At 39.2% G+C, this 20,434-nt stretch overlaps 1 protein-coding gene across 2 annotated transcripts in view; it reads left to right on the forward strand.

Moving 5' to 3' along the window:
• itfg1 (integrin alpha FG-GAP repeat containing 1) overlaps positions 1 to 20,434 on the forward strand; it is a 178,212-nt gene that overhangs the window by 58,873 nt on the left and 98,905 nt on the right. For both annotated transcript variants that reach the window (XR_007032953.1, XM_035166993.2), the window contains exon 10: positions 7,240 to 7,391. Coding sequence is in view for 1 of the 2 variants with exons in the window: in XM_035166993.2 (XP_035022884.1) it covers positions 7,240 to 7,391 (152 nt within the window). In the remaining variant the exon portion in view is untranslated. The remainder of the gene's footprint in view (positions 1 to 7,239; positions 7,392 to 20,434) is intronic.

The following is a 20,434-nucleotide window of genomic DNA, read 5'->3' on the forward strand; positions in this document are numbered from 1 at the left end:
ATTTGTTACCTGTGCCTTGGTATTTCAGGATACTTGCATCTTCTTATCAACTCCTACTATAAATACTGACTAACTGTGTAGCCAATTCTGGACTTGCAAACCATCATTTACTGTCAAATATTTCAGACACTGCATCCCCCAAAAATCTATCATTAGATACATATAGACCCATAATGAAAGCTAATATCATTCGGTTGCCAAGTTTATAGCAAGAATATAGCTGAACCTCTGCTTTGCTGAGAAGCAGTCGTGTGCTCTTCCCACGCACTCGTTGGTTCAGGCCCATGCTGTCTTTCAGTGCCAGTTCTAATGTGATGAGCATTACAGTCATTATATCACTGGGATCATAAAAGCCATTGCTTCATTACATGCCTGTTTTATTGCCTTTATTTTATTGCCTTGGACAGCCTTGTTGTCTGCTGATGTTACAGCACCTGCCCACATTGCACCGTAAACGCAGCTCCCACCTCCCACCTCCACCACAGGCCGCCCGCATTTTAATTTCTTGGCCTAATGAAGCGCGATCTCTCTCCAGCAAGTTGAATCAATGGGAGTCTCTGAGCATGCCGTCGCTTTTTCACTTTAGTCGTCAGTAAAGCCAGGAATGGGATTTTATGTTGGGCTGGGAGGGTGTCTGTGTGTGTGCCCCTTCTGGTTTTTATGTGTGCTTCTATATGCAGGCTTCCATGGTTTGTGTGTGTATATGCATGCGAGCACGTGCCATGCACACACGCTGTGTTTTCCTGCTGTTTGATAAAAACCCATTTGTATGCAGGATCTTTCTCCTCACAACCATTAAAGGTATCAGATTACCTCGCAAGTGCAAATCACATCATTGTCTTCATCTCCATTAACTAGGTCCTTTGGATCTCTGCACTAACACACATAAACACACACACTCATACTCGTTTCTCAAAATGTTAATATGTTGACATTTGAACCAACGAATGTCAGTATCGAATTATTTCGACTTAGGAGCACTCTGTTTGACGAGGAGGACGTTGGGCCACAGATTAATCTGCAAAGAGACACACTTGACATTATTGAAATAATCTGCTATATCTAGTGATTAAATGTCAAATCTTCTGCAGCCATGGGGGAGGGAGTCATTGCTTCATGACTTATTTAAGGAGCTCCTGTGTCAGGTTGGCTATTCATTGCAGCTTCACAAATAAAAAAATGATTTGATCAGATTAGAAACCTTTAATATCCTCACGAAAGCCCATATAATTCCCCCACCCCCAAAGTCCCCACACAATATGCTGAGCAATAACAACAAAACAGGGTAAACACACTCGTTTTGCTGGAGGGAAAAATGCTGTACATGAATACTTCCCTCCTCTGCTCGGTTGAGAAAGACGGATCTTGTGACTTCCATTTTGCTGCTGTGACCTGCTAATTACCCACAATTAAGTCTTCAATCATCTGCTTTGGTTCTGCCATATGTTCGCACAACATGATCATCACCTATGATTGTCATGAGGTAATATCTGAGAGAGACAATCAAGCGTTTTTGCCAGGAAACAATATAATGTATCAATTACTGTAAGACAGACAATACTAAAGTATGAAGCTTAAAGGAATAGTTTATCCAAAAATGATAATTCACTCAATATCTACTCACCCCTATGCCAATGGAGGGGGTGGGTGAAGAGTTTGAGTCCACAAAACACTGCTGGAGTCTCAGGGGTAAACAGTGTAGCATCCGAATCAAATACAAGTGAAAATATTATCCAGCTATCTTCAGACATAAAAAAAGCAACAGAAAAAACCACAACATGCCTCCATACTGCTCCTGTGGTGTCATTGAAGTGTCCGCAAGCCCTGACATTCATATTCGACTCTAAACGAGGTCATTTACACCATGTTTTAACTCCTAAATCTCTGTTGATATATTCCGACGAGGTGCATTCATGGACCGTCGTAAATGCTAACGTCTGTTAACTTAGCCACTTCTGGTGGACATTTAGGCTTAAAACAGGGTGTAAATGACCTCGTTTCGAGTCAAATATATATTTCGGGGCTTGCAGATACTTGGATGACACCACACGAGCCTAAAAGTCCACCAGAAGTGGTATGGAGGCATGTTGTGTTTTTTATCTGTTTTTTTTTTACATCTGAAGATAGCTCACTAATATCTTCAGTTGTATTGGATTGAGCTGCTACCTGGCTGCTCCACTGTTTACCCCTGAAACTCCAGAAGTGTTTTGTGGACTCAACCACACCCCTCCATCGGCATAGCAGACATTAAGTGAATTCTCATATTTGGGTGAACTATTCCTTTAATCTTGTTTTCCTGCCTGATGAAGCGTCTCTCAATGTTTGAATACAAATGCGTATCTTCACATATAGTTTGGGTATCATTGTTTCTGTATCAGTTTCTTTGATCTACTTGGTCATTTCTTTCTTCCATCCATCCATTATCTACACAGCTTATCCATTCGAGGGTCAAGGGTGGAGCTGCAGGGTGAGAGACAGGGTACATCCTTGAAAGGTCGCCAGCATATCGCAGGACCAACATACAGAGAGAAGCAACCATTCACACTCATATTTACACCTACAGCCAATTTAGAGTCTCCAAACAACCTAACCCCAATCTGCATTTCTTTGTACTGTGGGAGGAAGCTGGAGTACCTGGAGAATCCCACACAAGAATAGGGAGAACATGCAGACAGGATCCGAACCAGGAACCTTAGTGCTGTGAGGCCGCAGTGCTCAATAGAACACAACCATGCTTGCGCCATTTCTTCTCTTTTTTTACTTAATTTCATCATCTTCTTACCTGTACCTTGGCTCTTCCCTTTGCTGCAATGCAGCGATGAACTTTTACTAAGAGACTAAAGATGACTTATCTTTATCTTATCTTATCTTTATCTTGCCGTGCCAGAGCAGACATCTCTTTAACCTGACGCATAATAGACTCTCTGTGTGTGTTTGTCTATATTTTTGCACAGTTCACTACATGCTGTTGTTATTCTCCACACTTCTACTCTCTCCTCCTGTAATCAGCATTAGGAAAAAAAGGCAACTGACAGTACACTGATTGCCTCAGGGTAAACACCAGCACAGCGGTCTGTTGATAAAACTGATGGCCAGCAAAGGCCTCACTCTGTCCTGAGAGAGAACATCATGGCAGCACTGAGCACAGACCAAAGGACATCAGTTTAAAGATTAACTCGCCAGTGAATTCATGTGCCTTGTGGACTGAAGAGCAAAGAAATTGAAGATGTTGCTGCTTTGTAAAAACATGGCCACCTGCTATGTGAAAATATCAGCTTAAATGACAACTAATGAATAGTTGGTATTTATGAGATCAACATATATCTGCAGTTTTTTCAAGCTAGCACATCCTGAATGTCATGTTTATTCCTATCTTTAGTTTATTATATTGAAGAGATACTGGATTTTGAATTGGATCCAAATGTAGTTTGGATTACGAGCCATCACTTGGGCCTACAGTAATGTATCATCCAAACTATGTGCATGTCTCTAATTTTCACCCAATTCTTTCCTATCTCATAACATTTATTACTTTCTTTCCCCAGCTCTTCCTCTTGTAGGTTACTTTCAGAGTAAATAAAGTTAATGGAACCTCACTATGAACTATAAATAACTGAGATTAACTAATTTTCCCCTGGAACCTTTTTTTAACTGTGTAATAATGGTTCCTCCCTTGTCAGTGTGTGCAAATGGAAATGTTTATGTGTGCCCATGTGTAGCATTGGGATTGCTGGCTACAAAATTGCCTGCAGCAGCCACTCGGGTGTCCTCACTTCTCTCTGCCAGCCACTGCACAGTGGTCATTTCCAGAACTCCCATCCACTCTGGATTGGAGTAATCAAATCCTTATATTATAGCTTCATGCCCATATAATAGTCTTCGTCTAAAACTGCATTTCCACATCAGTCAACAGTCATTAAATGACAGCTTGACTCTCTAGTGTTGCATTCATGTTCCGAGTTCATTCAAAACCTTAAAAAACATATTCAACCTTGGTCATGGTTTACCACTGTTTATATCACACCATCTGTATGTAGAGGTGCATATTCATTGTTGTCAACTTACCTCATTCAGTTCAAGTCACTCCCTCTCCAAACCTATGGAGCTTAACTACACCCTATCTTTATAAGACCATTAATAAAAAGGATGGTTAGAGCTTAGGTTTTATGTAATTTCAATTTTAATGTAATATAAAGTTGTACTGCCATTTAAAATAACAACTGAAAAGTGTGTTGTGCATGCTAAAAGCGAAATAGGCTCAATGTCTGGATATAGCTTGGGTATAAAATCAACAAATCTGATACATATAATTTAATATATTTCTGAAGAAACCTTTGATGGTACAGAATATCATGTTTTTAATTATTTTCCTCTTATTCTAAGTATATCATTTTTTATTAGTTAGAGTAATTATTACAATTTCTCAGTAAAACCTTCTTTGTTGGCTGAGTCAGACCAAAAATCGTTGTTGTGTTGATTCATCAAAAGATTATATGAATCTCCGAGGTTGGGGCTTAGAAATAGCAACCTTAGCAGGGAATTCCAGACATTCTTCTGAGGCATTTCCAGACCAGATGGGATGTATAGAGTTCTGAAAAACACCAGGGACTCTAACCAGTTGGAAGTGCCCACAGAACCCCCAAAATAAGGCTCCCAGGAGGCATCCTAATCAGATGCCCGACCAACTTAAACTTGTGATGTGAAGGAGCAGCAACTCTACTCCTGCACAATTTATAGGGTCTCCTACGTAGCACAGCCATTCTTTAACTGCACAAATTATTTATTTATTTATAATTCGGACAGAATGGTCAAACTCCCTTGATCCCCTCACCACTCTCAGGATGGAACATGCATTACTCCTCTTGAATCTGAGGTTCGGCAATTTGCTGGAGCCTCACCACCATAACTGCCACATTTATCTCTACATCAGGGCCTGTGGTCATAAAGTTTGCACAGCTGGTTCGGAGGTAACCTGCATGTGTGACATCACGGTTTGTGTGATAATTGTCAAAATAATTGATAATAGACTGTGGTTGTCTTTCTCAGACATGCTGGTCTTATTAAGAGCTATTAGTGGCAGTTCTGGTGAGTTCTCTCTGGCGACTCTCCCCTGCACCTGCTCTCACTGTTTAACATTCATGAATACATTAAATCTCCAGCATCTGGCCAAACGACTCTCGAAGATACACACACAGACACACACACACACACACACACACATGGTTGTGTCTCCTTGACTTCAGAGAACATTACATTGACTAGTTTGGTAGTGTATGTTTATCAGTCAAACTGTCCCAACCAAATATTCCAACACATATCCACAGTGAATACCCCCTTCTGGTATTTGTTGTAACAAGTAGTCAGTGATCTCTTTGCTGTGATAAATTTATTGAATGCCATTGGGAGAAGGACTTGTGCCCCACGCTGTTTAAGTGAACTTACATTAATTGACTTACTTGGCTGATGAAGTTGCAATACAATTCAAGTCCACAATGGAGTAAAACCTTGCTGAAAAGTTCACGAGGCCATATGTTGTATGCTATGGCTCGCCTTACTAAACCTAAAATAAAACCGTAAAATGGTGACTATTGAGCGCCTGAGATTACAATTTAATTCTCATTATAAAGTTTACAATTGAGTGGCTATTATTTGATGAGCAGTGAATGAGTGAACAAGGCATTGATTTCGGACACAGCCCAACACTCTGGTATGTGCCAAGAGCTGGAGTATAAGTAGACTGTTAGACTATTGAGAAACATTTAATGGACCAAACTGAATGTACTGTACCATATGGTGAGACACGCTTATAGGAATTGCTACTTATGATTGGTTGCTGTGTGAATTAGCAATGATAATGGTCTCTCTCTCTGTCTCTCTCCTGGTAACACGTCCCTCTCTTGTATTTTTCAGTATGTAATTCACAGGAGTTGGATAACAACTCATTGAATTGGCACTAATGTAAGCAAGGGGACTAGCATGCCCGTCACTGGTTGGAACTCTATTAAAATTAATTCACAGAAAAAAATATGGGCAGTAAAATCTTTCCCCTGCAAAATGAAAACTAATAGCTTCTTTCTGTTACCTTGCAGAAGACACAGTGGAAGAGAAAGGTGTTTTGACATAAATGGTGGGAGTTAAGGCTTAAACCTGTACTAGTGTGTTTGAGAAATGATGCAGCTGCTTGGTGAAATAGCGTTCATATTAAGTGAGAGGTGATAATGGTCTCAGTGAGGTCTTTTAAAGCGCTGTCTCCAGCGTGCTGTTTGTTTTTATGGAGTTTACTACGTGTACCTCCTCACCTTGACTACTTCCCTCTGTAAACATCAGTCAGTTGTAGCATTAGAACAAGAACCCCCTTGAGGGCCCTATTACCTCAACACTTAAATTGTCATGATGAGGGAAAGATGCTGTATTTTTGTTTGTTGAAACGAGTGTGAGGGATTCTTCAGGACCTATGTCTGATGCAGTGCTATGACCACACACAGGGCACCTGTCTCAAACACAGCCTTGCAAGACTATTATGATTATAATATAACTTAACAATTTGGAGTTTGTTATTGGTGTAAGTAAAAATTAGACCACTTTCTTTAACTATGTTTTGTTTATTTCTGATTTGTTCCGCCATATTTTGGTCATATGTTGCTCTTTCCTGGGAAAAAACACTAAGGAGAGGAGTTGCTAATTTTATGATCTACAAGTAAATTTCAGCAAATAATATTTGCTTTTACTTCTCAAGTAAAAGCTTTAAAAGTTTAAATAATTATTGGTGTCTCAGTTTGCATTCAGTGTACTGTGTAAGTGCTGTTAAATAGTCAATTGAAGGTTGAATTTGAGTCAAATTATTATTTGACTACAGATAATTATTTGACCCCTGACGGGGACGAAGCGCCCACAGATGAGGGTGCTGAACCACCATCACTACCTGAGCTGCTGGCTAGCAGCACTCAGGTAGTGGCACATGGTTGTTTCTACATATGCAGGCCCATGTTTTCAGGAAGACAAAAATGGACTCTGTCTCTGACAGGCTTACTCTGATGTTCTTATCCTTACTAACCAATCGGAGGCCGACAATGCTTTCGCTGTCCTATGCTCACTAGAAGTGTTCTAGAAGTTCTTAATTTTGGATCATCTTCTGTTTTTTGTTTTTTTTCTCTACCTTTCTCCTTCCTTCTCACTATTATTGTGTTGTACAGGTGAATTCTGATCAGTGTCATTTTTTTCTCGCTGATGTTGTTACAGTGGGTACCGATACTGTCAGATTTCCAGCAGAGGGAAACAGTTTGGAGTTTTGTGCCAGCGAGCCTCAGCCAACCCCTGGCCCTGCACCTTGGGGACTACAACCTGGATGGCTTCCCTGATGCACTGGTGGTCCTGCGCAACACCAGTGGAAGGTAGGGAAAAAAATGCACACACTCTCACCTAAGCCTTCCTTAATATTTTCTCTCACAAGTCTTCAAATGGGGTCGTGTTTGTTGGTGAGGTGTCTCGTAATAATTTTGGCTTATACACATAACAAGTTAGTGTAAGTTCTTAATTTAAAAGTCTGTAATGTCTACTAAGTGAATGAGATATTGCTGAAATTAAACTAATCCTTACTTGGCAGGGGTTCACTTGGAATTCTATCAAGTGGTCCCTGAACCCCCCTCCAACTAATCCTTTCAGTACCATGCCTCACTTCAGGAGCCATCACTGTGTGTGCCGGCCCAGGGCCTGCATATGTAGAACACAGTTCCATGCAAACAGCGTTTGCAATGTTATTACCCTACTTTTAGGAATCTGATGTTATGAGAATCATGGATTTCATGCAAATCCACGTTCTCTCAGCTCTCATGAACACTCGCTTAATTTGTAAGCATATGAATTTGTCATGTAACATTCCCATTTTGATGAGATTATACTAACTATAGTATTCCAGCTGAACACAAAATTGAATTGATTGGAAACCTAATAACTGAAGATGCATACATAAATGGCTTATGCAAATCTGATTAGCTTTCAGAACTGTAAATGTGTGTTTTCCCCGAGATGACACATGCAGGGCAGATTTACTCATTAAATTACTGTGAAATTACTGTACATGTTGACACATTCTCATGCTCATGGATGTCTTCATTAACAGCAGTTGCCCCAATGATGTGGTGTTTTTAACTTTTCAGTATAAATTGCCAGGCTTAACAAAGCAGTTGACTCTCCATTCGGCTGCACATTTTAATGCTGATACACATGGGCAGAAAATAATTCTTATCTATACACGCAACACCTATTGCACTTTCCGTCCTGGGAGAGGGTTTCCTCACATGCGGCTCTCTCAGGTTTCTATGTTTCTTTTTCTCGCTGTAGAAAGGTTGAGGATTAACGGATGAGGAAGTCGCACCTTGTTGTTAATATGGGCTATACAAATCAAATTTGATTGATTCATCTTTACCCATTTTAGATTACAACCCCTGAAAAATAACTCTTAATACAACAGAACATATATATATTTATAGTAGTTTTCAAGCAATAGATTGATTCAATCTTCTAATTAATAAACCGTAACATATTAGCTAAAGAATAAATAAGACATACATTTGTATAATCGCTGACGTTCATGACACTGTCCTTGGCTGCAGAATACAATACAATACAAATATTTTAGAATGATTTGCACTGAGCAATCAGAATCTGTGACATTGTAGTATAATAAAGAAGTGATTGCATCCAGTTTACTAGAGCACCAACAGGGAAAGCTAAGGTGAGGGTGTTCTTCAGTCTACGGACATGACAACTGATAAGGTGGCCCTATAAAAAAATCATTACAGCATGTGCTAGGACATAGCCACCATGGACACTTGCACATGGTCTGTCTGTGTGTCTGTGTGTGTGTTTTGAAGGACCTATGTGGATTATCTGGCCCCAGAGATGAAGATAAGATAGCCAAAAGGGTCAAGGCTGTCTGTGCATACTGATTGTTCCGAGTGTGTGTATGTGTGCACATATCTTAGAGAGTGTTTGAGTGCTTGCTCTGTCAGAAATAGTAAGATGTTGACTAAGAGCTTCAAAAGACTCACACATGCATTAGAACCCTACTTTCTTGTCTACTCTCTATATAATCATTGTAAGTCTGGTCAGGCTTAACTCTTTATGTCCATCCTCATCTAGAAATGACCTCTAATCACACAAGCTATCGCTTCACTCTTTATTCCCTCCCCTTTCTCAATTTCCTTCTCATTTTAAGCCCGACCATTTTAATCCTGTACTCGACCCTGTCATTATTGTGGAACTCCAACAGAAACATTCAAAATCACATCATCAGCATATGGAGGAAAGAGGAAGATGGAGGGAGAAGGGATGAAGAGAGGAAAGGTCAGGTTGATGAGAAAGAAGAATGGTTTCAAAGGTTAGAGGACTGTCCCAAGATGCCTTCCGGTTTGAATCCCTGAGGCAGTAAAGCCAGACATCTTTCTACCACCGTGCAACAGAACAAGGCGAATGAATTCGAACGGTATCGGTGGTTTAACTGGCAACTTCTTTGATCTAAAGAGCAATGGCATTAAGTAGAGCTCCCACAAGTCAATTCAGTCACAGTAATTCTGATCTACAAAGGAACAATGTTTCAGAGGTCGTGTTTTAGTGATGAGATGTGCTTGTTGTTGTTTTTCAAAAGACATTTTTAAAAATGTCCTCTTGCCTGCTTTGGATTCAGCTGCACTCCACACTGTGTCCTGCACCGGCCTTCGCTTTGTCTTTGATTTCCTTCTAACCAAATGCTCTCTGCTTACTAAATATTTGCACAGCCCTCCACTCTATTTTAACTCCCTCTCCATCCCTGTCCTTCTTTCTCTCTCTTCCCACTCCATCTCTTCTCCTTCGTCCTTCCAACTAGTTATTTATAGCTGCATTTCAGATAAAAGTCCTGCCAGTCTGCGTCACCATCAGCAAAACAAATGCCTTTTTAAGTGTTCAAAATAGGAAGACGGAAGGAGTGAGGGTGTGAGATGAGATTAATTGGGTGGAATCAATGGAACAATGAGCAGATGGAGTGAGCAGAAGGAATAAATAGAGAGCTGGGAGGTCATTTAAGAGACTATTTTCTGACACAGTTCAGGTTTGTTGGATACAGCTGTAACATATACCAGTGTTTTTGGTTATATTGCCTCATATAGGGTGTTATATATCTTGTTAATACATTTTGGTTGATTACCCTACTTATTTTAATACTTTCTGTACAAGACCTTAAACACGTACACATGTACAAACATACCAATAGGAAACCATATATGAACGGCTGTATGTACAGGTGATACAAGATAAACTCTGGTTTCAGAAAATATTCAGACCTTATTCTATGCACACTTTTGTGTTAAAGATTTAAGTCTAAATTTATGAAATTGCCCTTTTTTTCTAATATTTTTTTAATATATATTTTATATTTAATATTTAAAATATATTAAACATTCTGTGGTGTTAGACAGATCAGGTGAATAAGTAATTTCTGAAGCTGTGTTCCGTGTGTGTGTAATTGAAGGAGTTTGGAGCCACCTGTACACTTATAGCCATCTTTTCAAACTGAGTTGGGTCAGAAAGATCCTGGTCACAGTCAAGGTGATAAGAACCCAATGGTCACTCTAACAAAGCTTCAGAAGTCCCTGATTAGAAGGGAGAACCTGCTGGACAAGGAGAGCATAAAAAAGAGATTCCTTGATCTGCGGAGGAAACAAATTTAACACCAAACAGTAGTGTACTGTATTTCAGGCAAACAGCAGGCACTGCTCCTCACTTGGCCATCCTAGGCATCGCTGCATTCAAGTATGAGCAGTCGGAGCATCATGCTATGGGGGAACCTCCCATTGGCAGGAAGAAGGGACTGGTCAGAAGTGAGGGAAAGATTAATGAAGCCAAATACAGAGAGATCAACAGTACACCTTGGAAAACAACAACCCAAAGCATACAGCCAAGACAAGCTGGAGTAGCTTTGGGACTCCGTCTGTCCATGAGTGGAAATGTCAAAGCCTAGCTGCATAGAATATCTGTGGAGAGACTGACAGTTCATAGATGCTTCCCTTCCAGACTGGTGGAACTTGAGAGGATCTGTCAAGAATATAAAGATAAACTGCCCAAATCCACATGTGCAAAGTTTGTAGAGACTTACCCAAGAAACCTTGAAACTATAATTGATGCTAGAGAGGCTGATACATAGTAGAAGTCTTTGCAAACAACAGAATACAGGAAAAACATTCTGGCTTATTGAGTGTACACTGGTTGGCAAATCCGATTCAAAATTAATCAATAGCACAATAAATTATGCAAAAAGGTAATGGGTCTGGATACAAGTCCAAATATTCTGAAGCCATTTTAACCATCCATCCAATTTTTAAGACTTTAAGCACTGGGGTGAGTCCAGACTAGGGACACTCATCATTTGTATATAGTTATACAGTACATATGTAAGTATTATATAATGTGCCCTTTTGTCCATGGGTATAACCCAAACATTTTTTTTTCTTCATATTTGTGTTGTGTGTAACTTCCATCAGCAGCTACTACAACCCTCAGAGTCCACATTAAATCAAAGCCAGGGGACAGATGGTTCCACGAGGCACACAAAAAATTGTTAAATCACAACAAAGAAAATTAGGCCGTCGGTCCTTGCTGAAACTAGCTCCTATAGGTGTTTTTGCTTAAAAAAAAGGAGCTCCAGACCCAGGAAGAGATAGGCAGTATGAAACTACAGGAGGGATTTGTATCTTTTCCTTTTAAAAAAAAAATCTTATATCAGTGAGAGAAGCTTTCAGCAGGAGGCCTGATGATAAAGTGAAGATCCTTCAGGTGCAGATGAGACAGCATGGCATGGTACTGTTCAGCATATACCGTACCACATGAGTACTAGTTTCAAGAGTTCTCCTTCCCTGAAATGTTAGTTATTCATTCATCCTTACTTGCTGTCACCATCATACTGTCACCTTTTCCTTTTGTTAATCTTATTGAGGTACTACATTACTTTTGTAAACTGTATATACAATTATGTATAATTATCCCCAACTATACAATGATCTGCAATGGTGAAGCAGTGACTAAAGCTATTTGTATACACGTATTGATTTTCTTAGCCAGGAAATATAACAGCTACATCACAATTAACATTATGAATTAAGTTCAGTAAATAATATATATTATTATTGTTACTGCTTTGCTTGATTATTGAAATATAACCATGCATAAATGAAATTGAACATAAATAACCTTTTCAATCATTAAGAGAGTAATCCACCTGGTGGTACAAATAATACAATTTTAAAATAATAGACAATCACAAACTGTTTAAACAAGGAAAGTTGTTGTGTTGTAGTCTCAATGAATAGTTTTAAGTGAGCTCAAAAATCCTTTAAAGACTATAAGCGTGTTTCCAAGATTTGCAAGAACTGCAACAGACCTTTTTTATCTTCTTGATCTGCACTGGGTGAGTAAAAAAGGCCCTTTTGTATATATATAAGCTGAATGTTGGTAGTACAGTACATTATGGCCAAAAATAAATGTTGCTGCAGAGCAGTGTCTCACAGACAAATCAAGTGCAGCAGCATGTAAAGTGAAGCCAGATGCAACAACCACAAACCTATTACAGCTTTATTTTTTCTCTGCTTTGTCTAAACCTTTAATACTGTCTTTTTTTACAGTACCATTATCAATTACGATAAGAGGCTTTGAAAGGTGTCTTAGCTTCAAAATGACTTACAGTCCTGGTCTGATTTATTAGTACCCCTGAATTTCATGTCCATAATTCAGAATATCCACAGAATGCAAATATCCACTTAAATGCAAATGAACCAATATAGTACAACCAGAATAAAATGTCCAAGGTTACTGAACAAAAAAACTAAAGTTGCATAATGGTCTTCCAAATTTTTTTAGCGTTTGGATAAATAAAGGTTATTTTCTTCAACAAAATAAAAACAAAAAAGACCTGTGCTTTATTTTCAGCATTCACATGATCTGCATTAATTAATAAATGATGGTTTTACTGCATAAAAAGACAGAGAATCATAAACGCTTATCAAAAACTCAACGTTAGAAATGAAAACGTGTTACAAAAAATAAATACTATAGACTAAAGAGCTTCAAGCTGACTTGCGGCGCAATCTGTTATGATGGTTTCAGTTCATACGTACTCCGTTCAGAAAACCAAATCATTCTCCATGATCGAAATGCGAGGAGCACACCACTACTGACAAGAAGACACAAACAGTCTTGTGTTTGCTGAACCTCTTCATAGATAAGTCACAGTCTTTCTGGGATAATGTTCTATTGATAGATAAAAGCAAACTTGACCTGCCTACGCTAAAACATAGTTCTATTGTGCTGTGGGGCTGGTTTGCTGCCTCTGGTATTGAAGGCATTGAATGTATCAAAGTAATGATGAAATCAGAAGACAAGGCATTAAAGAATGAAATGTGTTTCTTGCTATCAGAAAACTAGGTGTGAGGTGAAGGTCTGGGGACTTTTTTAGCAAGACAACAATCCAAAGTACACATCTGGCTTTTCAAAAGGTTGGTTTAAAGGGAAAGATCGACTGTTTTAACCTGGCCAGCAATAAGTCCTGACCTAAATCCCATTGAAAACCTTCAGAGAGCGGAAATCTGCCATTGCAAAAGGGACTCCTGCAAACTTAAAAGAGCTTAAATGCAGAGACTAAAAGCAGAGAGATGCAGGAAGCTTCTAGATGATTATAAGAGACATTTGAAGGCTATCATTGCTCCCAAAGGCTCTGCAACCAAATATTAATGAAGGGTGACAATAATTATGTCCAGGGCACATTTTCTGTTTGCATAAAGTCATTATAAGGCAAATTTAGTTGTTTTGTTTTTCTTTTCTTTAGCAACCGTGGGAATTTTATAAAAATATTCTGGTAGTCTGGTTATACAAAATAGGTTAATTTGCATTCCAATTGGAGATATGTGATTTATGTAAATGACATTCATTGGTGCCAATCATTTTGACCAGGACAGTATGATGTGCAGTTGTCCTGAGAGAGTATTTAACACCTGCACCTGCTGCAGTGCTTTGGAGATACATCAGTAAATAACAGCATTTTCTTGGAACAACATCAACTACGGGTAACTCTCACATTGCTGTGTGTTTGCTTGCGTGCGTGCGTGCGTGCGTGCGTGCGTGCGTGCGTGCGTGCGTGCGTGCGTGCGTGCGCGCGCGCGCTATAGGATTGTATGTGTCAGACATAAGCTCTTATAGAATGGGATTATCCTCAGCTGCAATCATGCGTTTTTTTTCCCCCCCACTTCACTGTGGCATCCATACACTGATTAAAAGGTGCATAGGTCAGCTTTAATGTGCGATTTGCCATGAGCGACTTCGATATAATTACGTGTATGCTTGTGTCAAATGTGAACATCACCATGTGTTTCTCAAGTGTTAGAAAAACAGCTGCTAGATCACCTTCCCTGCGATCTCCCTTCCAGCCAGATCAGCACCCCTCCTAGATCTGAGGCTGTTAGAGAGCCAAGGCTGTCATCTTTCACAGTGACCTGTAACATTGGCAGATGACCACCAGTCAGATGAGACCAACAGATTACTATAGGCCATAGCGGTCTCATTGCCCGCTCAGGCCATACACAATGGTTTAACACCCTTCAACTCAGCATGCTTACAGACCACTGTTCATTACAGACATCTGCAGCACATTCAGGAAAGACTACTCAATGTCAGTGTAAATAAGATATATTCATCAAACTACATTATGTTTACTAATAAACCTACACTGCCTGTCCTAAACCTGCCTCTTTCAAACGGTCAATTATTTTGGCCTGTGTTAATGCTCCGGAGCTACTTCAGAATTATTCCTTGTCATTAGTGTGTCCTCCTCAACCTGTTCTACTATATACCGTTACTTTTTATTGTCTGTGTCCTCGTCGTTTTGAGCAGGTCTTTTGATAAACACTCTATGGTGCACAGTGAAGTCACCTGGCTTATCTGTAATTACGATTTTATAGTCCACATTTTTCACTAAATTAAAAACAAAAAATAATCAAAATGGTCTGGTGGCAATTTTGACCCACGGTTTGACCCAGTTAACAACTGCTGCGGTAGTTTATTCGAGGACGTAGAAAAAGATATGTTCAACTCAGCCTCCAGACTGAAGTTACACTACCCCGCCCCTCACTGACTGCTACAGAGTGCTGGTTGACATTTTTTACTAGATTTTTAATAAAAATTGAACAGAATATGCACCAAATTCGTCAATGCACTTCCCTGGGGCACTAAGAATTGTGTGAAGCCATTAAGATGAAGGGTTCAGGAGATATGCATTTCACATACATATAGATATGTATATATAGATACATACTGACAGATTGTGAAATTAGTAGGTAGATTCCAAAACAAAAATTGCCTTGATTTTATTTTAAAATATGGATATGGTTTGTTTGGTTTAGCCTCAGGGTATTGCCTTGGAAGCTGGTGGCAACCAGCTCCAGGCAGTTCTTCATCCCTCGCTGTCTTGTCACTCCCATCATCAGAAACCTTCAAACAGACAATTTTCAAAGTGTATGAGTCAGTGAGCGGCAACATGGCATAGCAATGACAAGCTCCTGCCCTTCTATGGAGACATTGTGGTTAGGTCTCAGCAGCTGGAATTGACTGCTCTTTCTAAATCACTCTATTTTCCTCTTATCTGTTGCAGCTACCGTCATCCTGGTATCCGCAATAGAAATAGGCTGTGCCAACGTGCTCCATTGTGGAAAGAATAATTCATTAATTTAATGCTTGTCTTACTTTTTTTCCAGCACTGTCTTGTTGTCTCTTAAGGGCTGAATAATTAAAGCTAATTAATAATGTATAACGTGCTGTCGTGGAGGTTTTCTTCTCCATATTTTGTAGCTCTAATATCCCCAGAAATATCATCATGATTGCAAAGATGGGGAATGTAACTCTTTGAGTTTGGCCCCTTCGGACATTAGAGGAAGTGGGATGTTTGTGATTCAAGCTCCTTCATTGTATAATTTTCTGATTACTACAGACAGTCATGTGGTAACAACTAATTTACTGTATGAAAATATAATTAATTAACACAAATCACAATATGTTAATACAATCCATACCAGTGGTTTATTAGAGTGGATACAGTAACTATGTGGCAAAGTCATTTTAAAACCTACAGTGGTAGCTTCACTGTAATCCCATTTCACCCCTCCCTACCCCTAACCTTGCTCCTTGTTTTCGAGGGTTATTACATTTCATTACATTTCATTTAGCTGACGCTTTTATCCAAAGCAACTTACAATAAGTGCATTCAACCATGAGGGAACAAACCCAGAACAACAAGAATCAAGAAAGTACTATTTCTTCAAGAAAGCCAAACTACAAAGTGCTATAAGTAAGTGCCATTTAAGTGCTACTAAATTGTTAGGGTTATCTTGCCCCTTGAAAGTTAAGAGGGGTAGTGGTTGAAATCCCCTACGAATTGTGATGGCACTTCAAGAAGCTGTCAAGTCATCAGGAGTTGTCACGAGAAACTGTTACGTCATCAGTACTTGTGGCGGGAACCCGACATGTCATCAATAGTCATCGATGTAAATAAACACGACAAAAGGTTTTGACGGGGATGTCATTCTAATAAAATTGTTGAGATCTTAAATAAACCAATGCTATTGCTTGCAGTTACTAAAGTGACTAACCTATAATATCCATAATCCAAGGAATAAAACTACTCCGGACATGTTTTCCTCTAATGCGCAATCTAGGTATTGAACAGAAACACATTGATTGTCAGATATAGTTTAACAGAAATACCATAGTACATTGTTGTTGGACATGCCGTATCTCCTGTCGTCTGGCTCTGGCTTAAGGAAGCATTTAAAACACAGCAGCAACATTTTCCCCACATGCTTAAATACTATTAGGGTACACCTAAGTGCTGCTTCAGATAAAAAATGAAAATATATCAATCTTGGTTTCTATATAGATAAAGTAGATTGTATTTTGCTCTTTCAATAGCAACAGCAAGTTTGTTACTAGACCATCACCTCTCATATTTTGTGTAATTTGTGCATTTAAGATACATGAAGCAGTGTGTGTGTGTGTGTGTGTGTGTGTGTCCGTGTGTCCGTGTCCGTGTGTGTGTGTGTCCGTGTCCGTGTGTGTGTCCGTGTAGGTGGTGAGGTCCACAGGTATCCTCAGTGTTTTGTTTGCTCATGTCAATATTTAAAGGGCATTTGTATGCATACAGGTGTGGAGAGCTTTATGTCAGTCACTGTGCTGCTGCAGTTGTAGAAGTGTTAAACTGTTCTGCTAATGAAGTGTGTGGAGTGTTTTTGTTTGGTGGTTGAATTAAAGTGAAGAGTGCGAGGCGTGGGCAGCACAGCTGTCTCCCTCTGCTCTCTTAGCTCTCGTAGAGTGGCTAATGTCAGAGGAAAAATACTGATCAGACCTTTAAATCTGCCTCCAGGCTTTTAGAGGTAAATGCCACCTACTACACATGCGCTCATATAGAAGACAGATGTTATCTGTTGTTGGAAATGCAATTTTTAAAAAAAAATTGTTTCTGGTTTGAACAAAAATGTATTCTATGTTGTCCATGAGGCTATTGTATTGATATCTCTTGTGGTTTTCTCACTGCATGATCAGTGCAAAATTGTAACTTGAGACATAAGCTTTTGTCGTAACATAACCTTTATATGAAATATTTTTATATAGGTGCTGCCTTTTTGATATATATAATGTGTATCTATCTCATATAATTTGTAACATTCCAAGTAATAAAGTAGGTCCAAAAGTGCAAGATGCCTCACTAAAAGCTCTTGAGGGCTCCTATGATTAATAGTTTACATTTGTTACGGTTGGTTTGACATTGCAATTTAGGGAGCGCACTAAAGACATTTGTTTGACGTACATACTGTACGTGCCTCCTGTTGTCATAATTAAAGTGGGCTGCATCTACCTATATCTTATATTAATTGGTTTGGACAACTGCGTGCGTGTGACGTTGGGGTGTTGTCATTTCGGTGGGTAGTAGTCTTTTTGTTGAATGGAGAAAATTTATAAACCAATTCATTTCCTCAATTTTGTTGCCTCTGTTTGATCATTCTGGTATTACTACCAGCATCAACAACTCTAGGCGCGAAACTCAACAGTAGTTTGAATGCACCAAATGAACGTCCTTGTTCAAACATTACAAATGGTACATTGTCTGAGCTGAAGACTTCAAACAATCCTGCGAGCTGCTCCCGCTTCTTTTTCTTCTACTATTGTTTTAATGCTTTCTCCAATTCCAGCAATTGGTTCAAGGTCTGAACCATCCAAAGAAGTGTTATCACACTGAAAACAAACCAAACCATAGTTTAGTTTGATCTGGACCAAGATCACAGGTTTGAGGCGCCTTTCACATCTGTTATTTTGGTTTATTTATTTAGACCAAACTGAAAAGTCCGAAGGTCCAGACCAAGGTAGGTGTAGAATTGCCCTTTAACGTTTGTAATTTTTTTTACAATATTGGCTCTGTTGACAAATGTGAGAAAAACTCATCATAGCGGGGGACTCTTCAAGTAACGTACTAACAATCTGACCATCCACCTGCTCTTACATTGTACATATACAGACACACAGGAAATCCATAGGCTTTTGTACATTCCTGTTCCCTCTCTCTTTCCCTCACCATAAATTAGTACAACATCAGTGTTTTCCTGAATACCACCTGAGATGCCTCCTCCATGGAAACACACAATGCCACCCTTGAGAATAAAGATAACAGCCCCATCTTTGCTCACCCATTTACTTTTAAATTTAATTAAGTCTCCTTTAAGGTTTTGAGGCTCTCTGAGGGATTGACCATGAGAGGGACTGTGTATGTCCAGTATTTGTGCCACAGAGAGGGAGATGGAGAAAATATGTGTTTGTGTTGCCAAGGCTATGTGAAATATTGTAATGTCTGGAGACAGCTGCTTGGAGAAAGGGAGGAGAGCTCCCTAAATGGACAAAAACTTGAGATTGTACTGAGTTTTCTGACTGTTCTGTTTAGAGGAGCAAGTCATCATAGAGCACCAGTGGCTACTTATTCAACCACAGTCTACACTGAAGATAAATTATGGAATCACTTAAAAAGTCAGCAAAATCCCCAGATGTTCATATAATAGGTCTTTGTTGCTTTCTTCCTCACATAATTGCTTTCTTTCTCCCCTGCTTTCCATTTTTTTAAGAGAATGGTAAAACAATAGTGAACGCTAGCACTGGAGGAAAAGGAAACAGAACAAGAAATTATAGGATTATTAGATAATGTGTGTCCCTGAGCGAGCCATTGACTCATCCAGACAGATGAATGAGGAATGCACACTAAACACAAGAGCAAGTTCCACTGATGTCCTCCTCTGCTGCTCAGAGCAGTGCAGCTTTGCTGCTCCAAAAATAAAGTTTACGTTCCGTCTGTAAAGCAAAAATTATCTTTATTTTACTGCTGAAACTAAATAGACTTTTCATTGTGATTTATTTTAGGATACTAACCCCCCTTTGTTACATTGTTTACATTTGATCTGGTTAGTTTTGATTTCACATTGCAATGTAGGGAGCAGACTAAAGATTTGTGTATGGCATCCGTGCACTGTGTTGTCATCACCTATGTGGACTGTGTCAACCTATGCTACGTTTGTAGACAGGCTAACCTGACATGTCTGTACATCTGGACCAAACAACAGATTGTCAATATTAGGCTGTCCGTCAATTCATTAAGCATACAGTTTATGTTTTGTCAAGTACTGACCTTATCTGCACTACTTTTGCTCTTCTGTTCTGTATTACGCATGTGTTTGGGATCTGTTTTTCATTTCATTTTATCAAACTAGGAGTATTCATCCAAACAAATGCTCAATGAATACATTCAGATACACACCAATAAGTAGATACTGTAATCTTTACGATGTAATTTCACTCTCAATTCTCAACTTTTAAAACTGATGATTATTGCACCAGAATATCCACTCAGAAATTGATTTAGGTGCATAGATTATCAGAAATGTCTGTTTGCTGGACAGCTGTTTTGCTTTTTGTTTGTTCAGTGTGTCAGCTGGAAGCAGTAATTGGACTCTAGTGGCATAACAACATTTTGAGAAAGTAAACAATAAGAAATAATTCACTCTATTCAAAGGGATGGGTTTAAAACAAAACAGGGGTTATCTGTACAGTTCAGAGTTTTGTTTTCGTAAACATATCCTTATTGAACTGTGTCCTTTGCAAAACAGTTTCATATTGATGTATAGAGCATGGCATATGAAATAACTTCTCACTGGCTGCTGCACAGATCTGATCATGGCTGTCCACATGACACACAGTCCAGAGCCCTGAAGCTGCAACCCACTGCTGCAACCCACTGCTGCAGAGCTGCGCATTATTCAAAGTTAATTAATAGTAAATGTGTTGCGTGCCAAAATAGCAGCAAATTATGAACCAACTGCACCTC

Source organism: Hippoglossus stenolepis, chromosome 1, assembly GCF_022539355.2.
Source record: "Hippoglossus stenolepis isolate QCI-W04-F060 chromosome 1, HSTE1.2, whole genome shotgun sequence".
Classification (NCBI taxonomy): Eukaryota; Metazoa; Chordata; class Actinopteri; order Pleuronectiformes; family Pleuronectidae; genus Hippoglossus; species Hippoglossus stenolepis.